General features: G+C 43.3%; 2 protein-coding genes across 5 annotated transcripts in view; one reads left to right on the top strand and one right to left on the bottom strand.

Moving 5' to 3' along the window:
- The window catches only part of LOC140125759 (beta-1,3-galactosyltransferase 2-like), a 28,622-nt gene extending 21,651 nt beyond the window's left edge, over positions 1–6,971 (top strand). The window contains exons 2-3 of the mRNA XM_072144628.1: positions 1,771–1,923; positions 5,562–6,971. Coding sequence (XP_072000729.1) covers positions 5,586–6,527 — 942 coding nt within the window. The 5' untranslated portion in view covers positions 1,771–1,923; positions 5,562–5,585 and the 3' untranslated portion in view covers positions 6,528–6,971. The remainder of the gene's footprint in view (positions 1–1,770; positions 1,924–5,561) is intronic.
- Positions 6,972–12,583: 5,612 nt separating this feature from the next.
- On the bottom strand, positions 12,584–26,620 carry ILF3 (interleukin enhancer binding factor 3). 4 transcript variants are annotated; one of them, XM_072149519.1, is made up of 20 exons: positions 26,484–26,620; positions 24,455–24,517; positions 23,451–23,680; positions 23,187–23,370; positions 22,952–23,108; positions 21,662–21,753; positions 21,165–21,260; positions 20,023–20,134; positions 19,836–19,933; positions 19,627–19,738; positions 19,329–19,439; positions 18,858–19,057; positions 18,621–18,764; positions 18,398–18,535; positions 17,902–18,075; positions 17,688–17,823; positions 17,413–17,472; positions 13,435–13,845; positions 13,212–13,328; positions 12,584–12,999 (listed from the first exon to the last, which is right to left on the bottom strand). In XM_072149519.1, the coding sequence occupies exons 2-20, from the start codon at positions 24,455–24,457 to the stop codon at positions 12,860–12,862; spliced, it is 2,715 nt and encodes a 904-aa protein (XP_072005620.1). In that variant the 5' UTR covers positions 24,458–24,517; positions 26,484–26,620; the 3' UTR covers positions 12,584–12,859. The 4 variants fall into 4 exon arrangements, with proteins under 4 accessions (XP_072005620.1, XP_072005621.1, XP_072005622.1 ...); XM_072149520.1 differs by having other exon boundaries at positions 22,961–23,108; XM_072149521.1 differs by lacking the exons at positions 12,584–12,999; positions 13,212–13,328; positions 13,435–13,845 and adding an exon at positions 15,562–16,073.
- Positions 26,621–26,838: the final 218 nt, after the last annotated feature.

Here is a 26,838-nt window from a genome sequence, read left to right as displayed (position 1 = left end):
CAGCCTGCCCTATACATCCAGGCTGGTGAACTACATCCTGTGGCTCCCTCCAAATACCTCTCCAGTACTCCACCACCTGTTAAAGACACGTTTGCTGATGTTCCTGCGGTTCCAATAAAGAACTGTAAGTTGTTTTCTTCAACTTCTGTCTCCGTCTGGTCCCTGCTACTACAACTCCCACCATCACCGGCACCCTGTCCATCACCCAGAGACTCACACTCGGGACATTAAGGGGTTGCCCCAGGGAGATCCGCTATAGCAGCCGCTCCCTCATCTTTTCTTGCCAACACCACCTGCTGGAGACCTGCCAGGCTGTAGGACAGCCCTCCGGTTCCCCCGTACCAAGCACCGTGACAATAGCGTGCTTAGGCCGCAACCGCCAGCCACTCCGGTACCGCGGGCCCCGGCTGTCTCCAAGCCTCACCTCAAGGGCTAGGCCCCGGTGGGGGATGTTGCAACACACAAACAGCTCTTCTACATCTATCCACTCAAACAGGTCTGTTGCATCCACTCAATCACTCACAGCTCTGCTGCATCTATTCACACACAAACAGCTCTGCTACATCTTTTTTTCTGATACAGCTCTCCTACAACCTCAGCACTCCCATATACTGTACACACACACTGCTCTTCTTCATATCCGTAACTTCTTCTCTGGCACCATCCCCTGGCAGCATGGAAATAAGGTTAAAGACCTTGTAGTGATGCATGGAGCATGTGATCAGTCACATGCTTCTGACATCATGCTAGGTCCTACAGTAATTCTCATGTTGGGTAGTGATGGAAATTACGTCTCTTCTTAGTGAGCTGGCTCATTAGGCTCCGCTCACTAAGAAGAGCTGGCTCTGCTGGCTCCAGAACCGCTCCCTATTAAATATATAATAGGGAGCCGCAGGCCAGCCATCGTTCACGAACAAGAGCCAGCTCTTTGAGCCGGTTTGTTCGCGAAAGACACATCACTAATTTTGGGACAGCCAGGTGAGGCAGAGCAGTGCAGTAAATTGTGGAACATTTACTTACCCGTCCGCGGAGATCTCCAAAAGTGCATTGTCCGACCGGAAATGCACTCTGCCTCGATTCACTAAGATCGTGCGCCTGATATCCTGCATCTGTCTCTTCCCCGCTCAGGTCCGCAGGAGTTCACCTTCTTCTTCCCGATAAGTTCTTTGTCTTGAGACACAATTTGAATCTTAAATCCCGAGCTCAATTCGAATCAGTCGGATCGTCCGATCGCCACGTCCCCTGACTTCTGACGCATGAAATCCAGCGCCGATGTGCCATAATCTGATCGCATGCAACACAATCCCCAGTTAAATTCCTGTCCCAGCGGCGCAAATCCCGAAAACTGTGCGATCTGTGGACCTTTAGTAAATAAGCCCCATTGTGTGAAGCGCTTTGTCAGCACTTCACCTGATCTCCGGGACAGCGGTCAGGAGGGTCTGGCAGTGCTGGATGCAGCTGCAAGATTTTATTCTTGCTCATGTAATCCAAACGGGATCCATATCTCTGGATTATTTTAAAAATTTTGAAATTTTAAAGAATTTTTTTGAACAACAACCCTTGAAAAATTTTAACAAACCAAACATACCAAGCCGTGCCCACAATTTCCTGCATTGTGCAGACAAGCGAGGAGATACTTATGACAAGTAAATGAACTGCATGCTGGGGAGGACGCCACCTAACCCATATGTTTCCATTCACTGATGTCATTTCCTGCAACTTTTTCAATATGAGAATTTTTTAAAATATCTTTTTGGCTTATTTCTGCAGTGTACGGTGTAGTGTCGGGGGATCCTGAGCTTCCTGATGAATGTCTCCACATACTGATAACGTTTGCTTATTGGGGCTCAGATGCCATATACTGACTTGCTTCTGGATCAGTAAGTTCCTGCAAGAACTCAGATCTGGGATAACCGTTCAGTGGTAAGTAGTCCTGCAGAGGGTGGTTGGTGTCCTCGACAGAGGTCGTGATATCTGCTTCCCCATCGTGTTTGGGTTGGTATGAGATTAGCATTAAGATGTCGACAACATTACCTCTGTTTGTGGTTAGTACGACTCCTGGCTGATTTAGTTCTTTTCACAGTTGGCACATGACGGACATGAGATAACTCTCATTTGAACCATCTAACCCCTTAGATGCCTTGATCACTACTGTTTATGGCATAAAAGTGGTTTAAAGAGAAAAGCCCATCACTCACCTTGACCCCACACGGTCCCAAGGGATTGCGATCGTAACAACGGCTTGAGGCTCTCATATACTTGTGAATTTTAGGCCTTCAGGCTCTCGTATACTTGTGACTTTTAGGCTTTCAGGCTCTCATATACTTGTGACGTTTAGGCTTCAGGCTCTTATATTCTTGTGACTTTTAGGCCTTCAGGCTCTCATATACTTGTGACTTTTAGGCCTTCAGGCTCTCATATTCTTGTGACGTTTAGGCCTTCAGGCTCTCATATACTTGTGACATTTAGGCCTTCAGGCTCTCATATACTTGTGACGTTTAGGCCTTCAGCTTCTCGTATACTTGTGATGGCCTTCAGGCTCTCGTATACTTGTGATGGCTTTCAGGCTCTCGTATACTTGTGACTTTTAGGCTTTCAGGCTCTCATATACTTGAGACGTTTAGGCTTCAGGCTCTTATATTCTTGTGACTTTTAGGCCTTCAGGCTCTCATATACTTGTGACTTTTAGGCCTTCAGGCTCTCATATACTTGTGACGTTTAGGCCTTCAGCTTCTCGTATACTTGTGATGGCCTTCAGGCTCTCGTATACTTGTGATGGCTTTCAGGCTCTCGTATACTTGTGACTTTTAGGCTTTCAGGCTCTCATATACTTGTGACGTTTAGGCTTCAGGCTCTTATATTCTTGTGACTTTTAGGCCTTCAGGCTCTCATATACTTGTGACTTTTAGGCCTTCAGGCTCTCATATACTTGTGACGTTTAGGCCTTCAGGCTCTTATATACCTGTGACGTTTATGCCTTCAGGCTCTCATATACTTGTGACGTTTAGGCCTTCAGGCTCTTATATACTTGTGACGTTTAAGCCTTCAGACTCTCATATATTGCTCTCGTATACTTGTGATGGCCTTCAGGCTCTCATATACTTGTGACTTTTAGGCCTTCAGGCTCTCATATACTTGTGACTTTTAGGCACTAACAGATTGTGAAACTAAATGTACAATTTATTACAATACAGAAAAACTCACCTCATAGGAAAATCGGTTAAAGAAAAAAGTCAGAAAAGAGTTTAAATTTAAAAAAAAAGGATTAAAAGTTTTTAATCTGGTTAAAAGTGGATGTATTTATTATACAGATATGAAAGAAAGGTCAGAAAAAGTAAACCTTCAAACTGCTCTATCAATGAAAAAAAAAAACAACTCATGGGTCTCAGAAGACGGGTTTGTCCTTTGTAAAAGTGGTATATAACCGGCATAACCTAGAGCAGTGATGGCAAACCTTTTAGACACAGAGTGCCCAAACTACATCCAAACCCCACATATTTTTCACAAAGTGCTGATGCGACAGTTTAAGCAGTAACTTATTACTCCCTGCTCTGCCACATGTTTAAATTGTAATAGCACCTGAGGACACCAATACAGTAGAAAGAAGGATAAAAAGCTTTGATTATCATTGTAGCTTCCTTCTAGGGTCCTGGGCTGCCTGGGACTGCAAGAGGCCTTGAGTCCTGTCTGGCGAACTCTGCGGAGGGTTGATGGTGAGGGTGCCCATAGAGAGGGCTCTGAGTGCCACCTCTGGCACCCGTGCCATAGGTTCGCCACCACTGACCTAGAGCAATATGGTATCACCATAATCTTTATTATATGCCTTATCCACTGTTAGTCGTTTGTTCTTTATGTATTGTCCGGCCCATGAGGCAAGTGCTTTGTTATATACTACTCGTGCTTTATCCATTTTTGGACACATGCATGTTATGTGTTGTCCTGCGCATGCGCTGTATGTGTCGTTCCCTATATGAGCTTTATAGTTTTTCTGGCACAAGTACCTTATATGTTTTGTCGTATGGATTTGCTTAGTATATCAGGCACCTGCACATTATATGTAGTTTTGTGCATTTGTTTTATATGATATTTAGGCTCTTTATATGTATATATATTATATAATTTAGGCCTCGTAGAAGTAATCACTGAATGAAAGTGGGATTTTAGCTATCAGGGCAACCGATCAGAACCTCCCAGTGACATCACCATCAGTGTGAGGACCAAGATGGTAGCGTCCATGCACTGCCACTATGTTTGCAGCAGGTGTCTGCTGTATATTAACCTGTATTGAGAGATACTCAGCCAATGAAATGTCTGTTCTTCTCCCGATGCCCCCCCAGCTGAATGTGAAAAAAATATTTTTGTCAGTTTTCTGATTAAAGTTTACCAAAATATGTTATAAATATGTACAGCATCGTTTCATCACCCTTTCCCAGGATCAGCTACAGATACAGAGGGTGCAGGTGCTTATGCAAAGTTTTAGTCTTTCCTGCAGCTTCTACTATAGTCTACCTTCAGCTGACAGGCTGGAGAGGGCACACTTTAAACACCTATATCTCCTGAACCCTGGCACCTAGAACCACAATTCTGGTGTCATTTGAAACAGGAGAGTCTTAAATATTTTTGATATAGGGATTGTCTATGTATGCTTAACAGAACCAATCAGACATAGAAAGCTGTACATGAAAATCAAATTTTAGTACAACTTTAAGGATGGATCTCTGTTTCAAATGAATTGTGTTTCTAGGTGCCAGGGTTCAGGAGAAGCCATTTGAAGTTGGTCATGCTTGTTTTCCATAGTGAGTTTAGCAATTTTGTTCTTTATCCCTATAGTTACTAGATTACCAATGATTTCATCTAAGATTGTGAAAAATCCAGAATTTTGAAATGGCTTTGGTTTGAAAAACATGAGGTGCCACTTCGACCATCTTGTTTCACTTCCTTCCAGATCTACGTTGGCTTTCGCCCTCATATGATTTTTCTGTTCTCATGAAATCAAGTGTGTTTCCTGTAGTAAAGTTTGTTGTTGTTGATGTGTTAGACATTGGAGAGACTCCTCTTTTCTGATTTGATTGATAGTCAACAAATTACAAATCTAAACAATGAGTGCGTAAACTCAGTCAGAGGTGTGACTCGAAGCTCCTGGGCCCCTCCATGTGTCACGGGTCATATAATTCCTATGTCTTCTATTGTGTTGGAGTAGCCTTCAGGACCCAGGAGCTACAGCTGCCTAGAGCCAAGCCCCTTCTTATAGTTAGTTGATATATTGAGGAGGATGAGAAAAGGCTACCATTTTGTAATGTGTGGTCAAAAGAGAGGACAACTGTGTAAGGAGAAGACGTGATGCAACATGGACATACATCCTTAGTTGAAGTACCACTCATCACACCAATGCCCGGTATACCACACCTATACAGATATGGTTCTCCTAGTTTCCGGAATGCTGAACCCTTACCCTCAACCCATGAAGGTATTGGGCTACGTTTAAGGGTTCACCATTCATATTATACATTGTTTATCGGAAAGAAAGCCAAGCTAACCAGTCTGTCCTTTGTTCTTCACAGGAAGCACCTAGGTCTTCCATCCTCATGGATTCTAGGATCAACTTGAAAAAGATATTATCCCTGTGTGTTATATTTGCGATTTGCTTTCTTGGATATACACGGTTCTGGTGGACTCAACACAAAGAGATCTTCTTCCAGGTTCTTCAAAGAAATATAACCCCCTTGTATCCATACCTCATAGAAGAAGAGGAGAAATGCCGAGCCCAGACACCATTTTTGCTGTTGCTCATCCCTTCAGACCCTCAAGAGTTCCACATCAGAAATGTCTTGAGGAACACGTGGGCCAACGAGTCTTTGCTCAACAATGTCCACATCATCAGGCTTTTCCTCTTGGGAAGGACAACAATAGACGAAGAGAAGGTAATAAACGAGAGTAGCCAGTTCCATGATATCGTAATGCAGGACTTTATCGACTCTTACTACAATCTGACCGTCAAGACTCTTATGGGGATGGAATGGGTGGCTCGTTGGTGTCCAGGCGTCAGGTACGTTGTAAAAATTGACACAGATATGTTCTTCAACCCTTGGTTTCTGGTGAAGAACATCTTACAGCCTGAAGGTCCACCCAAGAAAAACTTTTTTACAGGGTTTATTTTGTATAATGCTTTGCCACACAGAGACAAAGGCAGTAAATGGTACATGTCCATGAAGACCTACTCCAAGAAGTTCTATCCACTCTACTGCTCTGGGACAGGATATGTTTTCTCCGGAGACCTGGCAGAGAAGATATACTGGGCAGCAGAAGGCTTACAGATGTTCCCTTTTGAAGATGTTTTTGTAGGAATGTGTTTGCAAAAGTTAGGAGTCACCATCTTCGAATCCTCAAATAAATTTATCGGGGAAAAGATTCCTTACGACAGATGTAAGTTCACAAAGATCGTCACGGTCCACCGATTCACTCCGGAGGAACTATTGACTATTTGGCCAGATTTCTTGGAAGCGATGGAGACTTGCAGTAAGAGCTAACTTAGGCCTCAAGAATGGATCCTCTATAAAGGCGAATGGCGTCCCTATGCTCTTATACATGAAGGGGCCCCATGCACTGACCCTGTTCCGAGGGTCATGGAGGCCCTATGGTCCTGTAAACTGAAGAACTGAATGCACCGGCCCTGTACGAAGACTCTACAGACCCACAGGAACTTGATGTGCAATTGTATAGTGATTCCGCATAAGGTTTGTAAAGTATTAACATAAGACATAAGATTTTTGGAGAGATCCTTGTACTGTCCGTTCAGGTATTTGTACATTGTAATGAGGTCTCCCCTCAGTCGTCTTTTTTCTAAACTGAATAATCCCAAATTTTTTAATCTATCAGTGTATTCTAATCCCCCCATTCCCCTAATAATCCTGGTTGCTCTCCTCTGCACCCGTTCCAGCTCTACTATATCCTTTTTATACACTGGTGCCCAAAACTGTACACAATATTCCATGTGTGGTCTGACCAGGGATTTGTATAAGGGCAAAACTATGTCTTTATCATGAGAATCTATTCCTCTCTTGACACATCCCATAACTTTATTTGCTTTAGCGGCAGCCGCCTGGCTCTGGTCACTAAAATTAAGTTTACCATCCACCAATACCGCCAAGTCCTTTTCAGCTCCAGTTTTACTAAGTAATTGACCGTTTAGAACATAATTATACTTTTTGTTTCCATGGCCCAAGTGCATAACTTTACATTTATCTACATTAAACCTCATCAACCATTTCTCTGCCCATCCCTCAAGCTTCCACAAATCCCTCTGTAATGCTAAACTATCAACCTCAGTATTTATTACTTTACACAGCTTAGTATCATCTGCAAATATTGAAACTTGACTGTGTAAACCCACTACAAGGTCATTAATAAAAATATTAAAAAGAAGTGGCCCCAATACTGACCCCTGTGGCACTCCACTGGTAACATCAACCCAATCTGAGAATGTGCCATTAATGACCACCCTCTGTTTTCTATCACTAAGCCAATTACTTACCCAATTACTCTTAAAGGGAACTAGTCAACAACTTTTATACCAGTAAACTAGCAGCACACCCACACGTAGGGTATGAAGAATCTCCTTCAAAGTCATATGCAAACGAGTTGAGAAGAGTCTCTTTTGGCATAAGATGACTCACTTTCTGAAGCTGAAGGGGGAGTTTCAATTCAGACATCCCTATCTTGAACCAAGCTTTGAAAGATGCCGTATTTTCCAGGCGATTCTCTCAGAAATCAAAGGTGCGCCTTCTCGTCCAGTGCGCCATATATATGAATCGTACTTACAGACAACAGCTGCCCTGAGCTGTGCACAGGTCTGCCACCTGCTGGTCATTCATCCTTATAATCAGGTGCCCCTTATATATGAACCTAGACGTTTTAGCAGGCATTTATTGGTGGTGCGCCTTATAATCAGGTGCACCTTATAGTCTGAAAAATATGGTATTTAAAGAGGACCTGTCAGGGACCATTGGTTTAGTGTCCCAAATTGCCCTTTTAGCAAGTCCCTTTGTGTCTCTAAAAAAAGACCTTTTTCACTTACCTAGAGATGGGTGACATGAGGCGCATCAGACCCATCTCTTTTGCTCCCCATGGCTGCACAGCATTCAATGTAGCCGTACACCTGGAGGAGTCCACCATGGCTTCATAGTGCAAGTGCCGTACGCATGGCACATGCGCTGAGAAACCAGACCAAGAAGGGACTACCTACCTAAAGGGCGATTTGCGACACTAAACCACCGGTCCAAAATCGGCCTGACAGGTGTCCTTTAACCCCTTAACGACTTGGCCTTTTTTAGTTTTTTCACTTCCATTTTTCACTCCCCACCTTCAAAAATCTATTTTTATTTTTCCACATAAAGAGCTGTGTGACGGCTTATTTTCTGCGTAACAAATTGCACTTCGTAGTGATGGTATTGAATATTCCATGGCGTGTACTGGGAAGCGGGAAAAAAAATTCCAAATGCAATGAAAATGGTGAAAACACACATTTGCGATGTTTTCTTGTGGGCTTGGATTTTACGGCTTTCACTGAGCGCCCCAAATGACATGTCTACTTTATTCTTTGGGTCGGTACGATCACGTGGATACCACATTTGTATGGGTTTTATAATGTTTTTTTATACATTTACAAAAATTAAAACCTCCTGTACAAAAATTTTGGGGGGGATTTTGCCGTCTTTTGGCGCTAATAACTTTTTTATACTTTGGTGTACAGAGCTGTGGGTGGTGTCATTTTTTGCGAATTTGGATGGCGTTTTCATTGCTATAATTTTTGCGACTGTGCGACCTTTTGATCACTTTTTAATTTTTTTCAAATTGGCAAAAAAATGCCATTTTCGAATTCAGACGCTATTTTCCATTACGGGGTTAAACACAGTGAAAAAACGTTATTATATTTTGATAGATCGGGCATTTTCGGACACGGCAATAACTAATGTGTTTATGGTTTTTACTGTTTATTTATATTTATATCAATTCTAGGGAAAGGGGGGTGATTGGAATTTTTAGGGTTTAACTCCTTCTGGACTCATTTTGACCTTTCTCATTTTGACCCCATTTCTCAAATCTGCCCTGACTCACCATAAGAGGTTAGAACTTTGGAACGCTTTGACGTATCCAGGATATTTTGAGACTGTTTTCTTGTGCCACATTGTACTTCAAATCAGTTTAAAAATTCGGATGATATCTTTGGTGTTTAGAAAAGAAATTTGGCAAAGATTTCCAAATATTCTCCATTTTCAAAATTCTACATTTTCTACTTTTCAAGCAGATAAGTCATAGCACCCAACTAATAAGTAACTTACATTTCCCAAATGTCTGCTTTGTGCTGGAAGCATCCACTTATATTTTCTGGAATGCTATGAGGCATAGAATTGGGGTGCAATTTTTAAAATTTTTTGGAAAATTGCCAAAACCTGTATTTTAGAAGGACCTACTCAACTTTCAATTGAAAAAAAAAAACAAAAAAACATTTCCATATTATGGAAAATACACCCCTCAAAGTTAAGTTTGTTAACCCTTTAGGTGTTTTATAAACAAAAGGAATTTTTGTGGACAATACATTCAGTTTTGGCAAAAAAAAATAAATTTACAATGGATTAAATGACAAAAAGCTCCATAAAGTTTTTTTTTTTTTTTTTTAACTCTTTCTTGTTGGAGAAAACCATCAAGAAATCATCAATTTTTGATCATTTTTTTCTGCTTTTTATTTTGGGCCTTTCAACATACCATAAAAATAATATTGTATTATGTTATTTACGGCAATATATCATTGAAAAGGATTTTTATTTTTCCCCAATTTTACTGAATAAAAATTTAGAGAAAATCTTGTTAACTTAAGCATTACCATCTTTTCAGAGGCATATGTTGTTTTTTTAATTTTTGGCTGAAAAATCTGGTCAAGGGCTTATTTTTAGCCAGAAGAGTTTTTTATTTCGGGGTGCACAACATTTTTTTGATCACTTTTTAAGACCATTTATTAAGGATATTTATTAAAAAAAATTTTTTTTCTGAAAGTGTTTTGGGATTTTATTTTCTCCACCATGAGGGTCCAATAATGATCCTGATTGTTACAGAGGTGGTGATACCAAATATGGGGGGGGGGGGGTTGTATTTTGTGTTTTTTTGAATACTTTATTAAGTTTTTGTATGGGAATGTGTTTTAAGGTTTGTTTTATTTATTTAAAAGATGTTTTGAACTTATTTTTTCACTTAACTTTATATAAACTTGGACTTGAACCAGGGATGCTCTTTTTTTTGGCTGGTTCAAGTCCAAGACACTGAAGTAATGCAGTGCAGTGTAAAATGTCTGGCAGTTTACCGTCAGACCCAGAAGGGATCTGATTGTAGGACTAATTGGGGGCACTCAGCAGACCTCGGGGCTGTCCCGTAGAGGGCCTGATCTCCCAGTAAGTAGCATAGGGGGTTTGATCTCTAGGGAGAAGCCCCTTACAACCATGACCGTGGTGTGTGAGGGACTAACACCTGCAATCCACCACTGAAGTAACTACAGACAAGTCAGAAATAATTACAAGAGGGGGAAAATCCTGATAGGTGGCGCCATAGGACATGACCGTGTATGTTGCAGTTTTTTGGGTTTTTTTTTAGAATTTTACACAACTGGTTAAAGCTTTGGAAAGGTTTAACTTATGCAGTTGAGATTTGCTTTGCATGTATGAAAAAAAAACAAAAAACAAAACTGAAATGTAAATTTAAAAAATTAAATTCATTTTCAAAATTCTAAATTTTATGCTTTGCCATCCAGAAAGTGATCCCACCCAAATCACATCATAACTATTAAAAACAAAAAAGTAAACTTATTTTTTGGAGGGGGGGGAGGGGCTAATTTATTGCATTTTTCATCGAATTTACACATTGACAATGAATTAAATTACAACAACTCCTGGAGCAATCCAAGCAAAAGTCCGGTGATGCCGCAATGGACAAATCTCCGACACCTTTCCAAGGTATTGCTGCCTCCTTCGTCAGGAGTGCAGACTCCTATATAGTAGCGGGAGGACTCCAGGTGGAGGCTTTTGTTGTATGCATCTTATATTCGATGCCATGTATTACTATGTGATGTACTTAAACATTTGTGTCAATTAAAAACAAATCTAAAAAAAAATACAAAAAAAAATGTATTCGTACTAAAAACCTGATTTTTGTGATTGTGCTCTACCAAAAACTTGATAGTACTTGTATCCTAATGTCAGTGTGCTCGGTAATATGATGACCGCTTTAAAGTTTAAATTCAAGTTTCCTTGGGGTACAAGTCCGAATGGGGTCCACAGGACACTCCTGGATTGTATGGACACAGCCCCGGCCAGTGGCTTGTATGCCGCCGATCTAAAAGCATGTGTAACGTCCACAGAGTCCACTTTGGTGACATCACACGCAGTTACGGCAAAGCTGTAGAGAACAACTACAAAGGTGGGGGGTGGGGTGAATCCCTAAATTTTCCAATTATAGTAACCTTTAACAAAATAGGTTATAAATATGTACAGCATATATAAAACCCCTTTCCCAGGTTCAGCTACAGATGCAGAGGGTGCATGTACAAGTGAAAGTCTTTCCTGTGGCTTTTATGCCACTCCTCTGCCCCGGATGCCTGCTGTAATATACAGCTGGCACCTGCTCGGCTTGTGAGTGCCAGAAGCTGGACGTTATCGGACTGCACAATGCAATATGTCAGGAAGGGATTCAAATATTTCCATTATCACATGTACAATTCATTCCTAAAATATACAATAGCTTTGAAGGTTTAGAGACAAGTGGTGCAAGTGTGTAAAAGTGGGATCTCCTAGTGACCCGTCCATACAAGCATCACATAGGGTCAGGGATTTGAACATTTAACATACCGAGTCTTAAAGAGTCTGATGTGTTATGCTCTGAGATACAAAACTTCAGGGAGATTTGCAGGGTTCTCAGATTTTCAGCAAAGTCTCAACAAATCTCATTCCAGAGCAGCATCTGCTAGAATGTTTTGTAGAGATGGTCACACTGACAGAGCATCAATGACGTGCAGTTAGCATCCTCTGGCTTATGCTGACCCCATTGATCCCCTATGAAAGCAGCAATCGCACAAAGCTTGTGCATACTGACCTGACAGTTCATGAGAGGCATTTACCTAGTTTGACATTTGTTAGGCAGCCATAGAGCAGATTTTACACACCGTGACATAACATGGTGCAGTTTCTCAGTGCAAAATAGACTCCCTGGATAAGTTTGCTTCAAACCAGTGCAAGGTCTTCAAACCACTTCATTCATTGAGCTTTGCAATGCAATTTTTTATTGTGAGGTGGGTATTCATGGAGCACCCCCTTAACCTCGACTTTTTCCGCCTGCTCTGACTCTTCTCTGAAAAGGGGCGTGGCTTTAGAGTTCACATTCTATGGAAGCTATGCAAATTCTGCATCACTGATACGTGTGCTTTGTGAATGACTGCAGTATAAAAAAAAGTGCCTCAGGCTAATACATAATGCCCAATGACAGCTACAGGCTCCCACTTGTCACAGCAACCAAGGGGAATACAAAAATTGAAGCCATGAAATTAATTTAAATTTTTTTTTTATTTTTAACCATGTTTCGGCTCACTCCAGATAACGCCTGAATGAAACGAGACATACCAAAAACCCTTTTTGACACATCCCACTGTCTTAAAATAAAATCTTCACTTATAAAACATGAACGAAAAAACAAAATATGCAACATGAAGTTGAAAAACACTAACGCATTAAAATACATAAAGCTTGTTAAGTCACTTCACAGAATTAGGGGAGGAGGGGGGGCGGTGGATTAGAGAAATGGAGGGTGTGGGGGCAGGGGTCTATCTGTACTGGTAGTTCATGCTGTGATCCGCATTCCTGCCGTAGTTTCCGGTGCCTCCTTGTGGTTGCTGGTAATTACCGGGAGCGCTGTAGTTCTGCCCCTGCCCCTGACCTTGATTGTAGCTGGGCTGTGTGTATCCTATACAAGAGAAAAGACATCAGCAAGAAGCCACAACATTACATAACCTGGCGTCCGGCAGGTTTCGATTACTGCCATCCATCAGAGCCTTGTACTGTGCAACGAACCACAATGATTGGACATTATTTACTACAAAATTGTGATTGTCTGACAACTTTGGCCAGGTCATATGCCATGGTTGGGGGAAGGTACAAGATCTCAGCAGCCCTTACCTTGGTATGAGGTATTGTTGGCACCACCATAGTTGGTTCCTGCGTTGTAGCCACCAGTATTTTGAGCCGTGTAGGAATTTCCCCCTCGTCCCCCAGCTCCTTCTCCACCGGTATAACCTGGGGAAGAAACAAGGCAAACTTTAGTCCTGATAAAACAAGCCGTTGCTGTATATAAGCCTTTGCAGACCCTGGCATTATTTAGAGCACCTGTACGCTCACTTACCTGAGGCTGCTCCTCCGCTGTAAGAGTTGGAGTAGGAGGTATAAGAGCCGCTGCCAGCTCCCTGAGATGCCTGGTTGTAGCCTCCCTTCTGCTTCTGTGGTGGTCCATAGCTTCCATACTGGTTCTGGTTGTAGCCCTGCTGTGACTGTGCCTGGTAGCCCTGGTTATAGGACTGCTTGGGAGGAGCACCTGTATGCTGCTGTGCCGGGGCTGTCTGCTGCTGTGGGGGTTGTTGTTGCTGTGGTGGTGGTTGTTGCTGCTGCTGCTGTGCAGGAGGCTTCTTGTTCACAAAGGGCTTAGGGGGAGTAGGTGCAGAGTAACTTTCCCCTCCTTGGTAATAGGAGCTGTAGCCCCCGGATCCGGCGCCACCACCGGCATTACCAGAGCCGCCCCCGTTGCTGTAGAATTGGCCTACAAAAGACAACATTCAGTTATTAGATGTCCCATTATGTGTAACCAGGGTGTACAATACAGGAATCTCAGATTATGAGTTAGCGTACAGATGAATAAAAGCATACTTACAGACAGTGCATAGCGCCTGTATTTATAGTGGGCACCGAACCAGCAAAGATGGCACCTCTATAGGGTCAGGTACTAGAGATGTGCAGCACGATGTCTCAAGCTACAGATCTACACACACACACGTCATCTCTAATGGGTGCAATACAGATCAAAAACTACTAACGAGGAAGAGGTGCCCATTCTTTCAGATCGCCCCATTTGTCTTGGATCTCTGAGGTTAAATGTTCTAATTTCATCAGCTACAGATCAAACCCTCCTCGTTTCCAAAATACAAAAGCAGTCTGGCAGGAGATTTACTCCTTTGTTCTGAGGATTTCTACAAGACCATGAGGATCATGCAGAAAAATACCGGAGGATAGAGAGCATCAATTTCAAAGTTTTCCACATCTAAAAGCCTCACATTTTATGTCCATTATGAGAATCACTGGGGAACAGTGATAAGTCTGACCACCAGGGGGAGTTGTGAGCAGTCAGAGGAGGCTGCACACTTCTATGATGATCCATTTGAAATTCCATACAAAGGATACATGGCTACCTCTACTTCCTGCAGGAGCAATGAGGATGAGAGGAGCAGTTTCAGTGGAGGCAATAATGGCCATTAGTGTGGACAATACACAGCTGATGCCATAAGCCCTGAAATTGTGCAATGACATCTTGGTTCAAGTTGCTAACAGCAGGACTCAGTGTATAAAGGAGGAGGAGTATAAACTGAAATACTGGCACCAGTAACAAATGCTTGTGATATTTCTGACATTAGTTAGTACATACAAATGTTTCTAGATCCAATGTAGAGTAAAATAGCATGCATAAATATCAATTAAGTTCTCTTCTAAAATAATCTTATAAGAAGTGCATACGTCAGTAGTAGACGCTTGCATTCCCAATGCAATTGACTCAGAGTAAAAATGTAGACTTTAAATCATAAGTCTCTTAAAAATAGACGACGGAAATCTACAATTTTTACTAAACTGCATTGGGAATGCAAGCGTCTACCACCATGACATATGCACTTGTTATAAAACATTGATATTTATGCATGCTAGTTTATACATTAGATCTAGAAACATTTCTATGTACTGCACACTTTCTCACGTAATCATTTTATTATCACAAGCATCTCTATACAGGTGCCAGTATTTCAATTTATTTTCCTATACATTATTTGGGCTCTGGTGTCAGCCCATTACTGAGCACAGTTCTGATCAGTTTTGCCTAAACTGCACAAAAATTTTTTATGACCATTTACCTAGTGTGCCATTGCTTACATATAAAACGATGTGCAACCTCTGCAGGTGACCTGGGACACTTCACAGCAGAGTGAAAACTGTCATCTAGTACACTTGGAGAAGCTACAATCCTCATTGCACAGTCCTGCTGCTACTAACATACACACAAAAGATATAACATCTCTTCATGGACAATACCCTACACACTGGTTGTAGTTCTATATGGCTACAACTACAGATTCCCCAGTAAAGAACCCAAGAGGATGGATCTAGACTGGCACTATGGATAAGACTCCGATAAGATTTGGTTCATAACCCAGAGCTGGATGAGACTGCTCGCGTACCTCTGTATCACAATGACGAGTGTACATTTCCACAGTAGTTTATACAAGATTTATTAAAACATTATGAACACGCAAAATAAAATTTGCAAACTTTGGACAATAAAAACCACAAAGTAAAAAAAACAAATGAATCTGCCCAGGGTGTAAGGAAGGGGTCTCCATGATTCCAGGGCAGACATCGGATCATGAAGGTACAGAGAAATGACTGGCCAAGTGACACTTCAACCGCTGACTTGATTAAAACAAGTTCCAATTGTGAGAAAAAGTTCTCAAGTAAAGGCTCAAACTTGCACAATATTTTTTTTACAATGTTGCAGGCTACCGTCTGTAAAGCTTCATGTGAACAGTCCCCAACCAAAGAAAAAAATTTCACGTGTGAAAAGTAAAAAAAAGGGAACAGCAGAGCTTTCATCTTGTGGAGCTCAACACAGTCAGGAGAAAAGAGCTGGTTTGTGGGTTTTTTGAGAGGGTTGTGGGTGCAATACGCTACAGATGGTCTAAGCAGATGCAAAATCATGATAACCGTAGCAGTCTGTGAAAAAGTCACCTACAAAAAGGGGGAGACAGCAGAGAGAAATAAAATTAGAATCCTCTGTAGATCGGCCAGAGATTATAAACGTACTGAAAATATATTTATTCTTTTAGATTTCTCTGCTCCTGTCTCCCCACGAGAAAAAGAAGAGTCCGCGAGGCGCCAGGGGACGGGAGGAAGTGCTTTGTCGTTGTGGGAGCGTGAGAAGATTTCTCACACGGTTTACCCAAAGCAGAGAAATGTAAAAAAAAGTTTGACAGAATTAACGCACATTATTACCGAACTTGTGCTCGGGGGAAGCGCGCCCTGCACCCGCACACAGGAGAAGCGGTCATGGCATGGGCTGAACCAGCACGACAAAGGATGCAGTCTACAGACACCAGGAACCAGCAAGGATAAGGGGAGGGCTACATTGCAGCCAGCGGTCACACAGCACATGGCCGTTATGATGGTGTCCTGTCTACAAATTACATTCACCGTCATCGGAGTGACAATACTTGCCATCTGTGTGACCAAGAGCCGCAATGTAGCCCTAACCCATAGTTTCTGGTGAAATTTGACCACATACATCGTGACCCGGAAGGAAAATATGACCGCTCCTGCAGTATGAGGATGCAAGGGAAATTTTGAAAGCCAACCAACACAAGCTGCTCCTTAGGGGGAACTTTTAGCCTGCATACAGTGGCAGAAGCCCTTATGTCAGGGTTTATGAGGTTGTATTTGCACTATGCTGCCACACAGTGTACAACCACAAACCATCACTGATCTGCAAGCCTCTGTATGCCCAACAGGTAAATTCACACACAGCAAATCGGTTGCATTTGATTCAGGCCAGATTAGGTTTCTGCAACCTGTTCAGACCGCAAAAAATATGCTGCGTTGTGAACTTGCCCTAAAAGCAGCTTATTTTAGCCAGTTCACAATGAAACCAGTTCACATTTGCATATATTTTGGCAGCACCAAGGGCCGCTGTGGATACACAAAGGGGAACTGACGTTTTTAAAGTAAAACGTAGCCAAACGTATCCATAAACGGATGTAATAAAGTGCAGTAACGTGTCTACTTTCTGGACAAGTAATGGCTTTGGTTCCAAGTGGCCTTTCCAGAAGGATTCCTGCGCTTCAGCATCACAGATGTGTATTATACTCCTGTCTTAATGGGGAGGAAAATTTTAAAAACCTTTGAGCGCTAAATGGGAGGAAAAAAAATAAAATACAGCAAAGTTTGTACATTAGTAATAAGACCATGTCTTGCAGTCCTTGCATCTGTTGACAGGTTGGATACCAAGGCCCATTGGGCCACAATTCCCATGTCTTATCACAGTAAGTTTTTGGCTAATTGAGGCAACACTTACTGTATCCAGCTGTCGCAGAAGTCTGGTAGTTGTAGTTTCCTCCGTAGCCTCCATATCCACCTACAAGAGAGGATTACGTTAAGTAAAGAAACCTACAAAGTATGAGGACAACAGTCGTCTTACACAAATTTATATTGTTCCACAGCACCACAGGATGCAGCTACAAACAAAATAAGACATTACAGAGCAAGAACACTGCCAGATGGAACAGGAGGCTTCTCTCACAAGAGCTTGCACTCCATTGTTCCTTCTTAACACCAGGGACCATGCATTACCTGAATTCATGTAACCGTGATTGCCACCAAAGCCACGTCCTCTTCCTCTGCCGCGATTCATCCCTCCTCTACCACGGCCTCGCATGCCTTGGGGTGGGGGAACTTCACTGTACATCATCCCAAAGCCCTGGTTATGCTGCGGATAATGATCTGATTAGTGGGAAGCCCTACAGAGGCAACATCTAGAACAACAACTAGAAGTGCTAAGAGTTACCTTTCCTCCTCTGGGGCCACCTCTGGGCATCATAGGTGGCCGCTTCTTCTTGGGAGCTTCGGAAAACTGGTCATAATCAGGGAAAAGTTTGTCTAAAGCGGCCAGAGCAGCATAGGCCTTAGCAACCTTTTTGTTGGAGCCAGAGCCTTGGAATTTCACATCATCTACTTCAACCTGGGGAGGAGGAGACACTTTAGTACAACACATCGAAAAAGTCAAAAGCACATCCAAAAGTTAACCTGACTAATCTGACAAAACCCATACAAAGCTAGTTACTGCTGTACATCCCCATGTCCTGGACACAGTGGTCTCTTTACAGCTTCATGACACCTCACCCCTTTGGGTGCAGACAAGGTACACATTAAGAATCTGGAGGTAAAAGTGGAAACCATATCTGCCCTATTGCATCCTTGTACATGCTCAGCCAGAGACTGAAGCAAGGCTACCATTAACCTGCAGTAAGGAGCGTTTTATAATACTGTTATGGAATAGTTACCTCCATGACAAATCTCTTATCGTGGCTTCCACCAGTCTCAGATAAAAGCTCATACTTCAGGCCTCGTCTCTTTTCGTTGAGTTCCATCACTGGATTCTTTCCGTGCTTGGTCAGGATAGGTCCTTGTTGTTTTGCAGCCTGAAAAAAAATAATAAATTTACACTCCGCATCTACAAGAGCAGTGTTATAAGCCAGGCATGAACACAGCAGACAAGAAGCTAACCTCAGCCTGATCTGCAGGGGAGGTGTTATCCCCCTGTGCCGAGTCATTCTGGGCTTGGGTCTGGATTGCCGCCTTCTGCTCGGTCTCATCAGAACCTTCCTCCTTTTCTTCCAGGCCAGTAGGCAGCCCCATGTCCTGCAAAACCTAAGTGAGAAAAAAAAATTTTGGTCAATTGGTTCTCTCCAGCAGATGTAATACCTGACAAGACACGAGGCATCATACACGCCATGTACATACCTTAACTGCAACATGAAGCTTGGCCGTCTTCTTGGAGGGTCCTGAAGCCTCAAAGGTCTTCTCATCCACCTCCACAGACATAGTAAAGACTGGAGCATGGACAGGTCCTGTCTGAGAGATCAGCTTGTACTGGAGGCCAGGCTTCAGCTGATTTAATTTCATCAGGGCGTTCATTGCTTGAGGGGGTTCACTCTTCTCGTCTGTACAGAAACACATGTTTACCTCAGCTTCTTACAAGGCAGAGCCTTGAGCCCACATCTGCAGACAACTGACTGCAAAGTAACTAATCTAATCTACCTAGAAGAAATATGGCAACACAACCCCAGAGAAGCAGTGGTCGTGAACCCTTGTTCTAGCCGCTCAACTTCTTACGGCAACGTGGAGATAAGCGACATCTACCTCAGAGTGCTTAGAAGCGAAAGGTCTGAGTTTGAGAAACTAGCAGCACCCTGCCTAACACCCCTCAAATACCTTTCTTCTGAATCTTCTTTTTCTTCTTACTTGGCGATTTGTCTTCTCCGTCCTCCTCCATGGGTCGTTTCAGGGCTGGTATAACATAGGTTGTGCTGGGAGGAATCTGGACTGTAGATGAAGAGGAAAACAGTGTTATTATACAAGACCTTGTGCAGGTATCTGAGACTGACATAAGGCTGGAATAGGAGGAAGGAGCCAGAGACTGGGAAGGATTAAAATACCCATCAAGACCCTTTTTTTGGGTCTCTCCAGTCTTTGGCTTGAATAGCATGTTAAAAATCAACTGTTCACATACCTGTATAATCAATGGCGGGCTCTGTTTTTGACTTTTTGGGCAACTTTGAGGGTAATGAGTCCATTCCCAAAACTTTGTGTAGCTGACCAAAAGCTGCAAGTCTAAGAGCATGCTGTAGAGAAAGATGAAAAGTAGGCTATGAAGTGAAGTCTCCCTACGCCCCATATCAGTAAACAAATAGTTGTCAAAAACAGCTACAAGTCTTGTACCTGAGCACTGTGGGTAATATCCTCTCGCTGTTGTCTTTCTAGGTGTCCGAGAGCATCTGTAGCGTCTTTTTCACAGGGATCATGCAAGCCGGGTCCATCTGTACACAATTATATCCCATTATATCATAAAGCCATACAGAGCCCCACAGAAATGTTTGCATCCAGTCACCAGAGGAAAACTACTAACCTGGCATTAAAATTCCAGAGCTAAGGCACTCAAGGACTCGTCTGAAAGCTTCACCTGCTGCCATGGGTCGGTTGGCGGTTCCAATAGCCTTTTCGCAAAGCAACTCTAGAGGCTGAAAGGATAAAGATTATGTATTAACACTAAACCACAAGTTAATTAAATCATCATGTGCCAACTTAGAAGAGGTTACCCAAGGCTGAGGCCCCTTACCCTGGTCCCCAGCCACCGTACGTTTCCAGCCAGGCATACAGCCACCATTAAGTCTATTAGACAGAATATTACTCCATACAAGCCTGGCCCAAGGCTCAAGGGGACAATTATAACCTATACCATTGACAGCTGTGAACTTCTTACCCCGGTTCAAAGCTCATAAACAAAACCTTAAAGGTTTAACCTGTTGTCCACTTTGTGTACAATTTTCCAATATACTTGCTGTAACGCTTCATTACACAAATAATGTAAATAATTTGAAATAAAAATCCTCGCTTCACCGATTGTGTGTGTGTGTATTAACTTCCGATGTAGCACCATCTTTGTGCAATTATATATAATTAACACCTCACACAGTTCCAAACTCCGAAGTATGAAATGGTTATTAGCATCAGAAGATGGTGAAAAAAAAATTTGTATCCATTGGTTTCAGGTTTGAAAGTATTAAGCCTATATAAATTTGGTCTTTCCATGGTTTTACCGAAGCAAAGAATAAAGTAGATGTATCAGTTGGAGAGCACCCAAGAAAGTGATGCAAATTGTCCCCCCCACCCTCCTCCAATTTCAACACATTTTTCTAGCTTCCCAGTACATGGCATTGAATAAATCACAAAATCACATCACTGATAAGTGAAATTTGTTATGCAGAAGAGCCTTCACAAAGCTCTGTAAACAGAAAGTAAAGTTATGAATTTTTGAAGGTGAGCGAAAAATTAATGAAAAAATGCTGTGTCCTTAAGGGACAGCAAGCAACAAGCAAGCAACAGCAAGCAACAATCTAGAGAACTGAAGGATACAGGAAGTATTTGGGACAATTATACAACTTCACCATACTACCAATATCAATTACAACAACTTTAAAACTAACCCCTGGCCTTGGAGGCAGCTCATTAAATCATTACATTTAGTACTGATACACTAATGATACATACCCATCCTCTTAAAGGCTCCCAGGTTGGAACACGGGTGCACAGGTCACGCAGCACACGGATAACAATTACGCAGGATTTAAGCCCGTTTGCCCTAGCCTGGGACAAGGAAAATCCCGTTTAGTACTCAATGTTACACAAACACAAGCCAGAAAAAAGAAAAAAAAATATTTATATTTAAAGACATAGTGCTACTTTGTCAAGGGTAAATGTAAGCTATGTTTAAGGATAAGCCTTATGTATGTTACATTAGCAATTACGGTGTAGTTATGGTAGAAATTACTCTTAGAACAAAGCAGCATCTAATATCTAAGCAGGGTTATGTTATCCCTGTGCAGGTGTATAGCCCTGCGGGGTGACAGGAGCCGCACAGCTACTGCTCTGGTGTTTGCTTACAAATATCTTCTAATGAAACATGTGAGTTGTTTTACAATTAATAAAAAAAAATTACATAAATGGCATTTACTACTTTTTAAAGACAGAAATAATAAAATGCAAACCTGGAACCACTTGGCGTGTCGGAGTGACGCCAATGCAGCAAGGCATTTCTGCCTGTCCAGAACGTCCGGAGGATCGCTGATTGATAGCGTTTCTATTCATGGATAAGAAGACAAGGCACGGTTTGACCAAGGGGTTGTCTGTCAGGTGGACAGGGGATGAGGCAGCTTCCAGAGGGCAGTGGGGCTTCACTCTGTACTACTGCTGACATATCACCCTAGTAACCTATACTAACAGGAGAGATCGGGCATCCCCGGGTCTCACACTTCCCAATAACAAAACAAAATAAATTAAAATAAAATAAAAACCTGCAGCATCTGTGGTAGTACTCAGTCTATCAAACTGACATGCCTAATGCAATAAAGCAGCAGTCTGCATAGGAGATCATCATGGCTAGATTGTAATAAGCAAAGAGCTGGGATGTTAAATTTCACGGGACACAACGAGGCTTATGATTTGTTATAGAAATGCCGTCTCAATGCCAGAATGCTGCTTTAGAGCAACAAGAGTGAAAGAGTGAGAAAATAAAGAGGAAAGAAAAAAGGGAAAGAGAAACTGATGGCTGACACTGCACTAAACCTTTCCACCCAGCTCGACTGCCCTGGCCACAGCCCATGACAGAGAGAGTCCTGTTGGTCAAAGGTCCAGCGTCCCTAAAAATCGACAAACTAGAAGTCTTGATATGTGATCAGATGTCAGAACTATATAGCAATATATATCATCAAAAGCACAACATGTCGGGAGCGTCCTGTGCTGCAGCAAGACCGTGGTTTTAGATAAGGCTAGTCCATTTACTGGGGGAGGTTTTCATACACGATGTGGATCTGTCTAACTTTATCCAAAACACAAGTGGCTCAGTGGATTTTTTAACATCCCTTTACTATAAAAGAGAAGACTTTGGGTTTTCTTGCTGCAACACATACGGCCCGCTTAGAAAAATCATGCAAAATATTAAACTAGAAATACATCCTTGACTACGACTGAATACAGCATCAACCGGGCCTACACATGATACATTAAAGCAGGCCACGTTCACACTGTATGGCTGAAACTGTAATATCCGCAGAGGCCGCCACTAGCTTACAACACATTTGACAACAAGGCCCATAACAAGTGGGGAGTATTACAGTATATAGACTATTCAGCCAATGCTCATACAGTTATATAGACTTCAAGTGATTATGTGGAGGTCTAAAAAAAAATCACAGGGACTGCAGAGAGGACGGGGTTGGGCTTGGTGGGGGGGGGGGGGGGGGGGAGGGGTAAAAGTATGGTTAAAGTCATTTCTTTACCATCCGTACCTCCGGCATTCAACTTCTCCACCTCCTCACGGACCAGAGTGGATGTCAGTCGGATATTTAGGGTCAGCTGCGGCTCCTTTGTGTTCTTGATGACGATTGAAGCTTCGCGGATGTTGGGCACCACGTCGTACTTCTCCTCAGATACTGACTACAAAGCAGAAGGCCACGTTACCAACCGGTGGCAGAGATACAAAAGTCACATTCAAGAAAGGCAAGACTGGCTTACGGCAAACTGTACGATGAGGTTGTCTGCAACTTTCTTTAGTAGAGAGATTGTGGGTTTGTCCTTGCACAGAAGAACCAGTTCCAGGTCCAGGTCCCCCTTCAAGAGAAGTCCTTTGGCAACAAGTCCAACCCTCATCACACCACGGAGAGTACGTGTGGAGTTCTCACTAGATTTTGTTTCGTTACTGTAGATGAATAAATCAAGTTTATACAACGACTTTACACATCTACACCCCTCTACAATACACACATGGATGATATTTACCCTTCCTTGTTCTCCTCAGGGTTTTCCACTGGGACTTCAGCTTCTGGTTGGGTAGTTTCTCCGGTATGAACCTTCTCTTGCTGGTCGATCCAGTCAGACACGGCTTTCAGTGCCCTTTCTGTGTGAGACACCATGTTCTGGACGGCCTCCAGCTCCTCTTGAGTGGGGTACACCATAGAGTGTTTTGCCATAACATGGCGGTCATCATTCAGAAAGATACGCATGGGACGCTGGAAGGGTCAGGAGTGGGGTTACACCACAACTTAAGCCAGTTTTAAAATTACATCTCTCCTTACATTTATGGTCATTAAAATATTGCAAAAAGCCTATACAAACACAACGGCTGCAGCCTCCAAGGCTACAATCAGACCAAGTTATTCCCAACAGAGGGCTATGACTTATCCTGCTGTAAGACCACAGTGGGATACATACTCCTGTTCCTCCCATCAACTCTGAAAGCAGGAGGACAAGTAAACACTTGCAGGAGACAGTGACTGGCTGCAGAGCAAATGCACTGCAGAGGCCAGGGAGGGATGCAGTACTTTTCATTAAATGGCCTCCGCTGAGCGTATACAAGGCATAGAGGGAAAAACATGACCGTCATACTGCTTCCTATAGTACATGATGTATACTGTTCCATCAGACAAAAGGTCCCCCTGCCAGTACACATGAATGCGTTCCTGGCATATACACCGAGCGTGCAGGGGCTGGTTAACATGACTTAAAGGGACATAACTCAGTACTAACAAAATGGACAATTCACTCATGTAAACCAGCGCTGCGCCGGTATAAAGAACACAAGGTGTGACTGTAGCCTTCCCATGAATATATAAATGCCATAACATCTCTGCTATATCGTACTACAAAATTTAGTATAGAAAGAGAAAGTAAAACCCATGGAAGTCCCTGGGCATAATAAGCAACATTAGAAGCAGCCCCCCCCCCCCCCATGTATAACATGAACATAGCCCTATAAGGAGTATTCTACATGCACATATACTCACCATGACTGCAGTCTGTGGTTGGGGATGCAGAAGGTAATAATCCTTTTCAGGTAGAGAGCAGATCTGCAGAGAAGAAAGAAAGTCTCTAACCAGGCACATGGAAACACATCACACAGAACCAGCGTCACACCTCCGCTCAGGGACCTCAGAGATCATACAATGGGGTTTGGGAATCCTGCAGCATAGTGTAAGAGGCTGCAGCAGTGATTGTGTTCAGCAGAGCCTTCCATCAGACCTCACAAAGCTTCGCTCTCCATCACTCTGTATCCCATGTATCATTATGTGGCTGAATCCAGTTCCTCCAGTATCTGGAGGAAGGAGCGGGTCCTTTATGCACATTGCTCTTCTATACATCACACCGGTGACCTGCAGGGCTCCACGTCTGCACCAGTGCACATGTAACCAGAATATAACACCCTGCAATGTAAGGGGATTACCTGGCGCGGGTGTGTGGAGGACACTGAAGGTGAAGCCATGCCGCCTACACAGCAGCCCGACAGTACCCCGAGGGTGCGATCATGCAGGGTCACATGACACATGGAGCTTCCTCCATTACAACACACTGCAGATTGCATAAAATCCACAAATCCTCCAATCACATAACCTACAGCACGTCTGCCACAGCAGGTTTTTATCATATCTAGATCACAGACACTGGCCGGGAAGTTGTGTGCCTTCTGCTACAATGCATCAGTGCAGTCCTGAACACCTACCCATGCAAACCCCCACTACACAAACACAAGGATGGCTTGTCTACTGGTCAGCCCATGCCACCAACATGGCAATACAGATGGGGACCAGGTCACACATTGGCTTTAGGTGTCCTACAATGTAGCAACATGTTACACCTCATATACCCCATGCAGGGCAGACAATATTCTAATGACAGCACTTTATACACCCAACAGGAGAGACTAGAATCAGAATTGAATCTGTTGGCCTCTTATCAACCATCCCAGGCCAAGGAGAGAATATCCATCACCCCCCCCCCCCCTCAGAGGGTTAACCAAAAGGGGACTACAGACCCATCATCCTCCCACAATGTGCACACCAATGCTCTCTTTCTCCAAACACTGTACAGGCCGCTAGCTTTATAGACCTTCCATTGCACAAACTATCCTCATATATGCATTATATGGAGGACATGACACCTTCCTATAGGGCTGAATAGCTTCACCTGGAGGACACACTTCAGGCTTCCAATAGGAGAAAAAGAGGCTTATAAGTGCAATTAAAGGGGTTGTCTGGCAGGACACTAATCCTGTAAATCAGTGGGACCTCTCAAAGGTCAGGACCCTTTGAGGAGAAGCGGCTGTGGTGGGACAATGTTTTCTATAGGCTATGGGTTCTCAGGCCTAGTGTGTACACAGCCCAATGTATAGGAATCGTCCTGGCTCCATACAAAATTTCCTCCCCTCTCCAGACCTGATCACTGGGGGTCCAGCCACAGCAAAGTGGCTATAAGTGATTACCACAAGGCCCTGCCACTAGTATCAGATACACCTCAGTCTTCAGCAGTACTATGCACCACTACATCAAGGGTTAACACTATTACAAGGTCACATGACCAGTATTCATAACCCCACAGAGCACCTTTAAAATGCTGCATATCCCTTTAAGAGGTCATATTGCACAACAGGCCACATGCATGGAGCACATGAGGGGAGCCCCAGCTACTGCGCCAAGACAAAGGCCCCTGCAGCCTGAGGAGGAAACCCCGTGCGACTCCATCACACCCCACCCCCCCTCCATCTTATACAGCAGCCAATAGTGAAAGCATATAGACCCAGACTGACCGGGGACAGAGAAAATCGCAATATAACCGCAGCTAGAGACAATACCGGCGAAAGAAAACAAAATGGCGCCGGTGCCTCACTAGAGAAAATGGCGGCGGACATTTTTTTTTTTTTATATAAGACCCGGTTATAATAACCGCCAGAGGCACGGGAGAGGGATATAGCAGAGGATTTACCTCAGGTGTCGGTCAGTTACCGCTGGAAAACACCGAAAACAGTGATTTCACACTCACCTGGCGATGTGCGGCCCGACTGCGCAGCTAAACGGTCGGTGGGGAGGAGGAGCTGAGTCGTGATTGGCCAACCCCACTCACGTGACGGCAGCGACTGGCGCGAAAGGATGGAAGCGCCCGGCAATGTGGGATAGAACGAAAGCGACTCGGTGCGAGCGTATATATAGTGCCGAGTACGCCCCGCCTCCTGGGCCGTGACGTTCTCACTTGCTATTGGTAGTGAGGAAATCAGTGCCGAGGCTTGGAACGCACGGCGGTTGTGATTGGATGAAAGGGATTGATGATGCGCGTCGCAAACATGGCGACGTAATCACGCTGCAAGCTTCGAGAACAATGAAGATTCCGATGTGAATCG

Source organism: Engystomops pustulosus, chromosome 4 (assembly GCF_040894005.1).
Source record: "Engystomops pustulosus chromosome 4, aEngPut4.maternal, whole genome shotgun sequence".
In the NCBI taxonomy this organism is placed as follows: Eukaryota; Metazoa; Chordata; class Amphibia; order Anura; family Leptodactylidae; genus Engystomops; species Engystomops pustulosus.
This window is presented reverse-complemented; position numbering and strand designations above follow the sequence as displayed.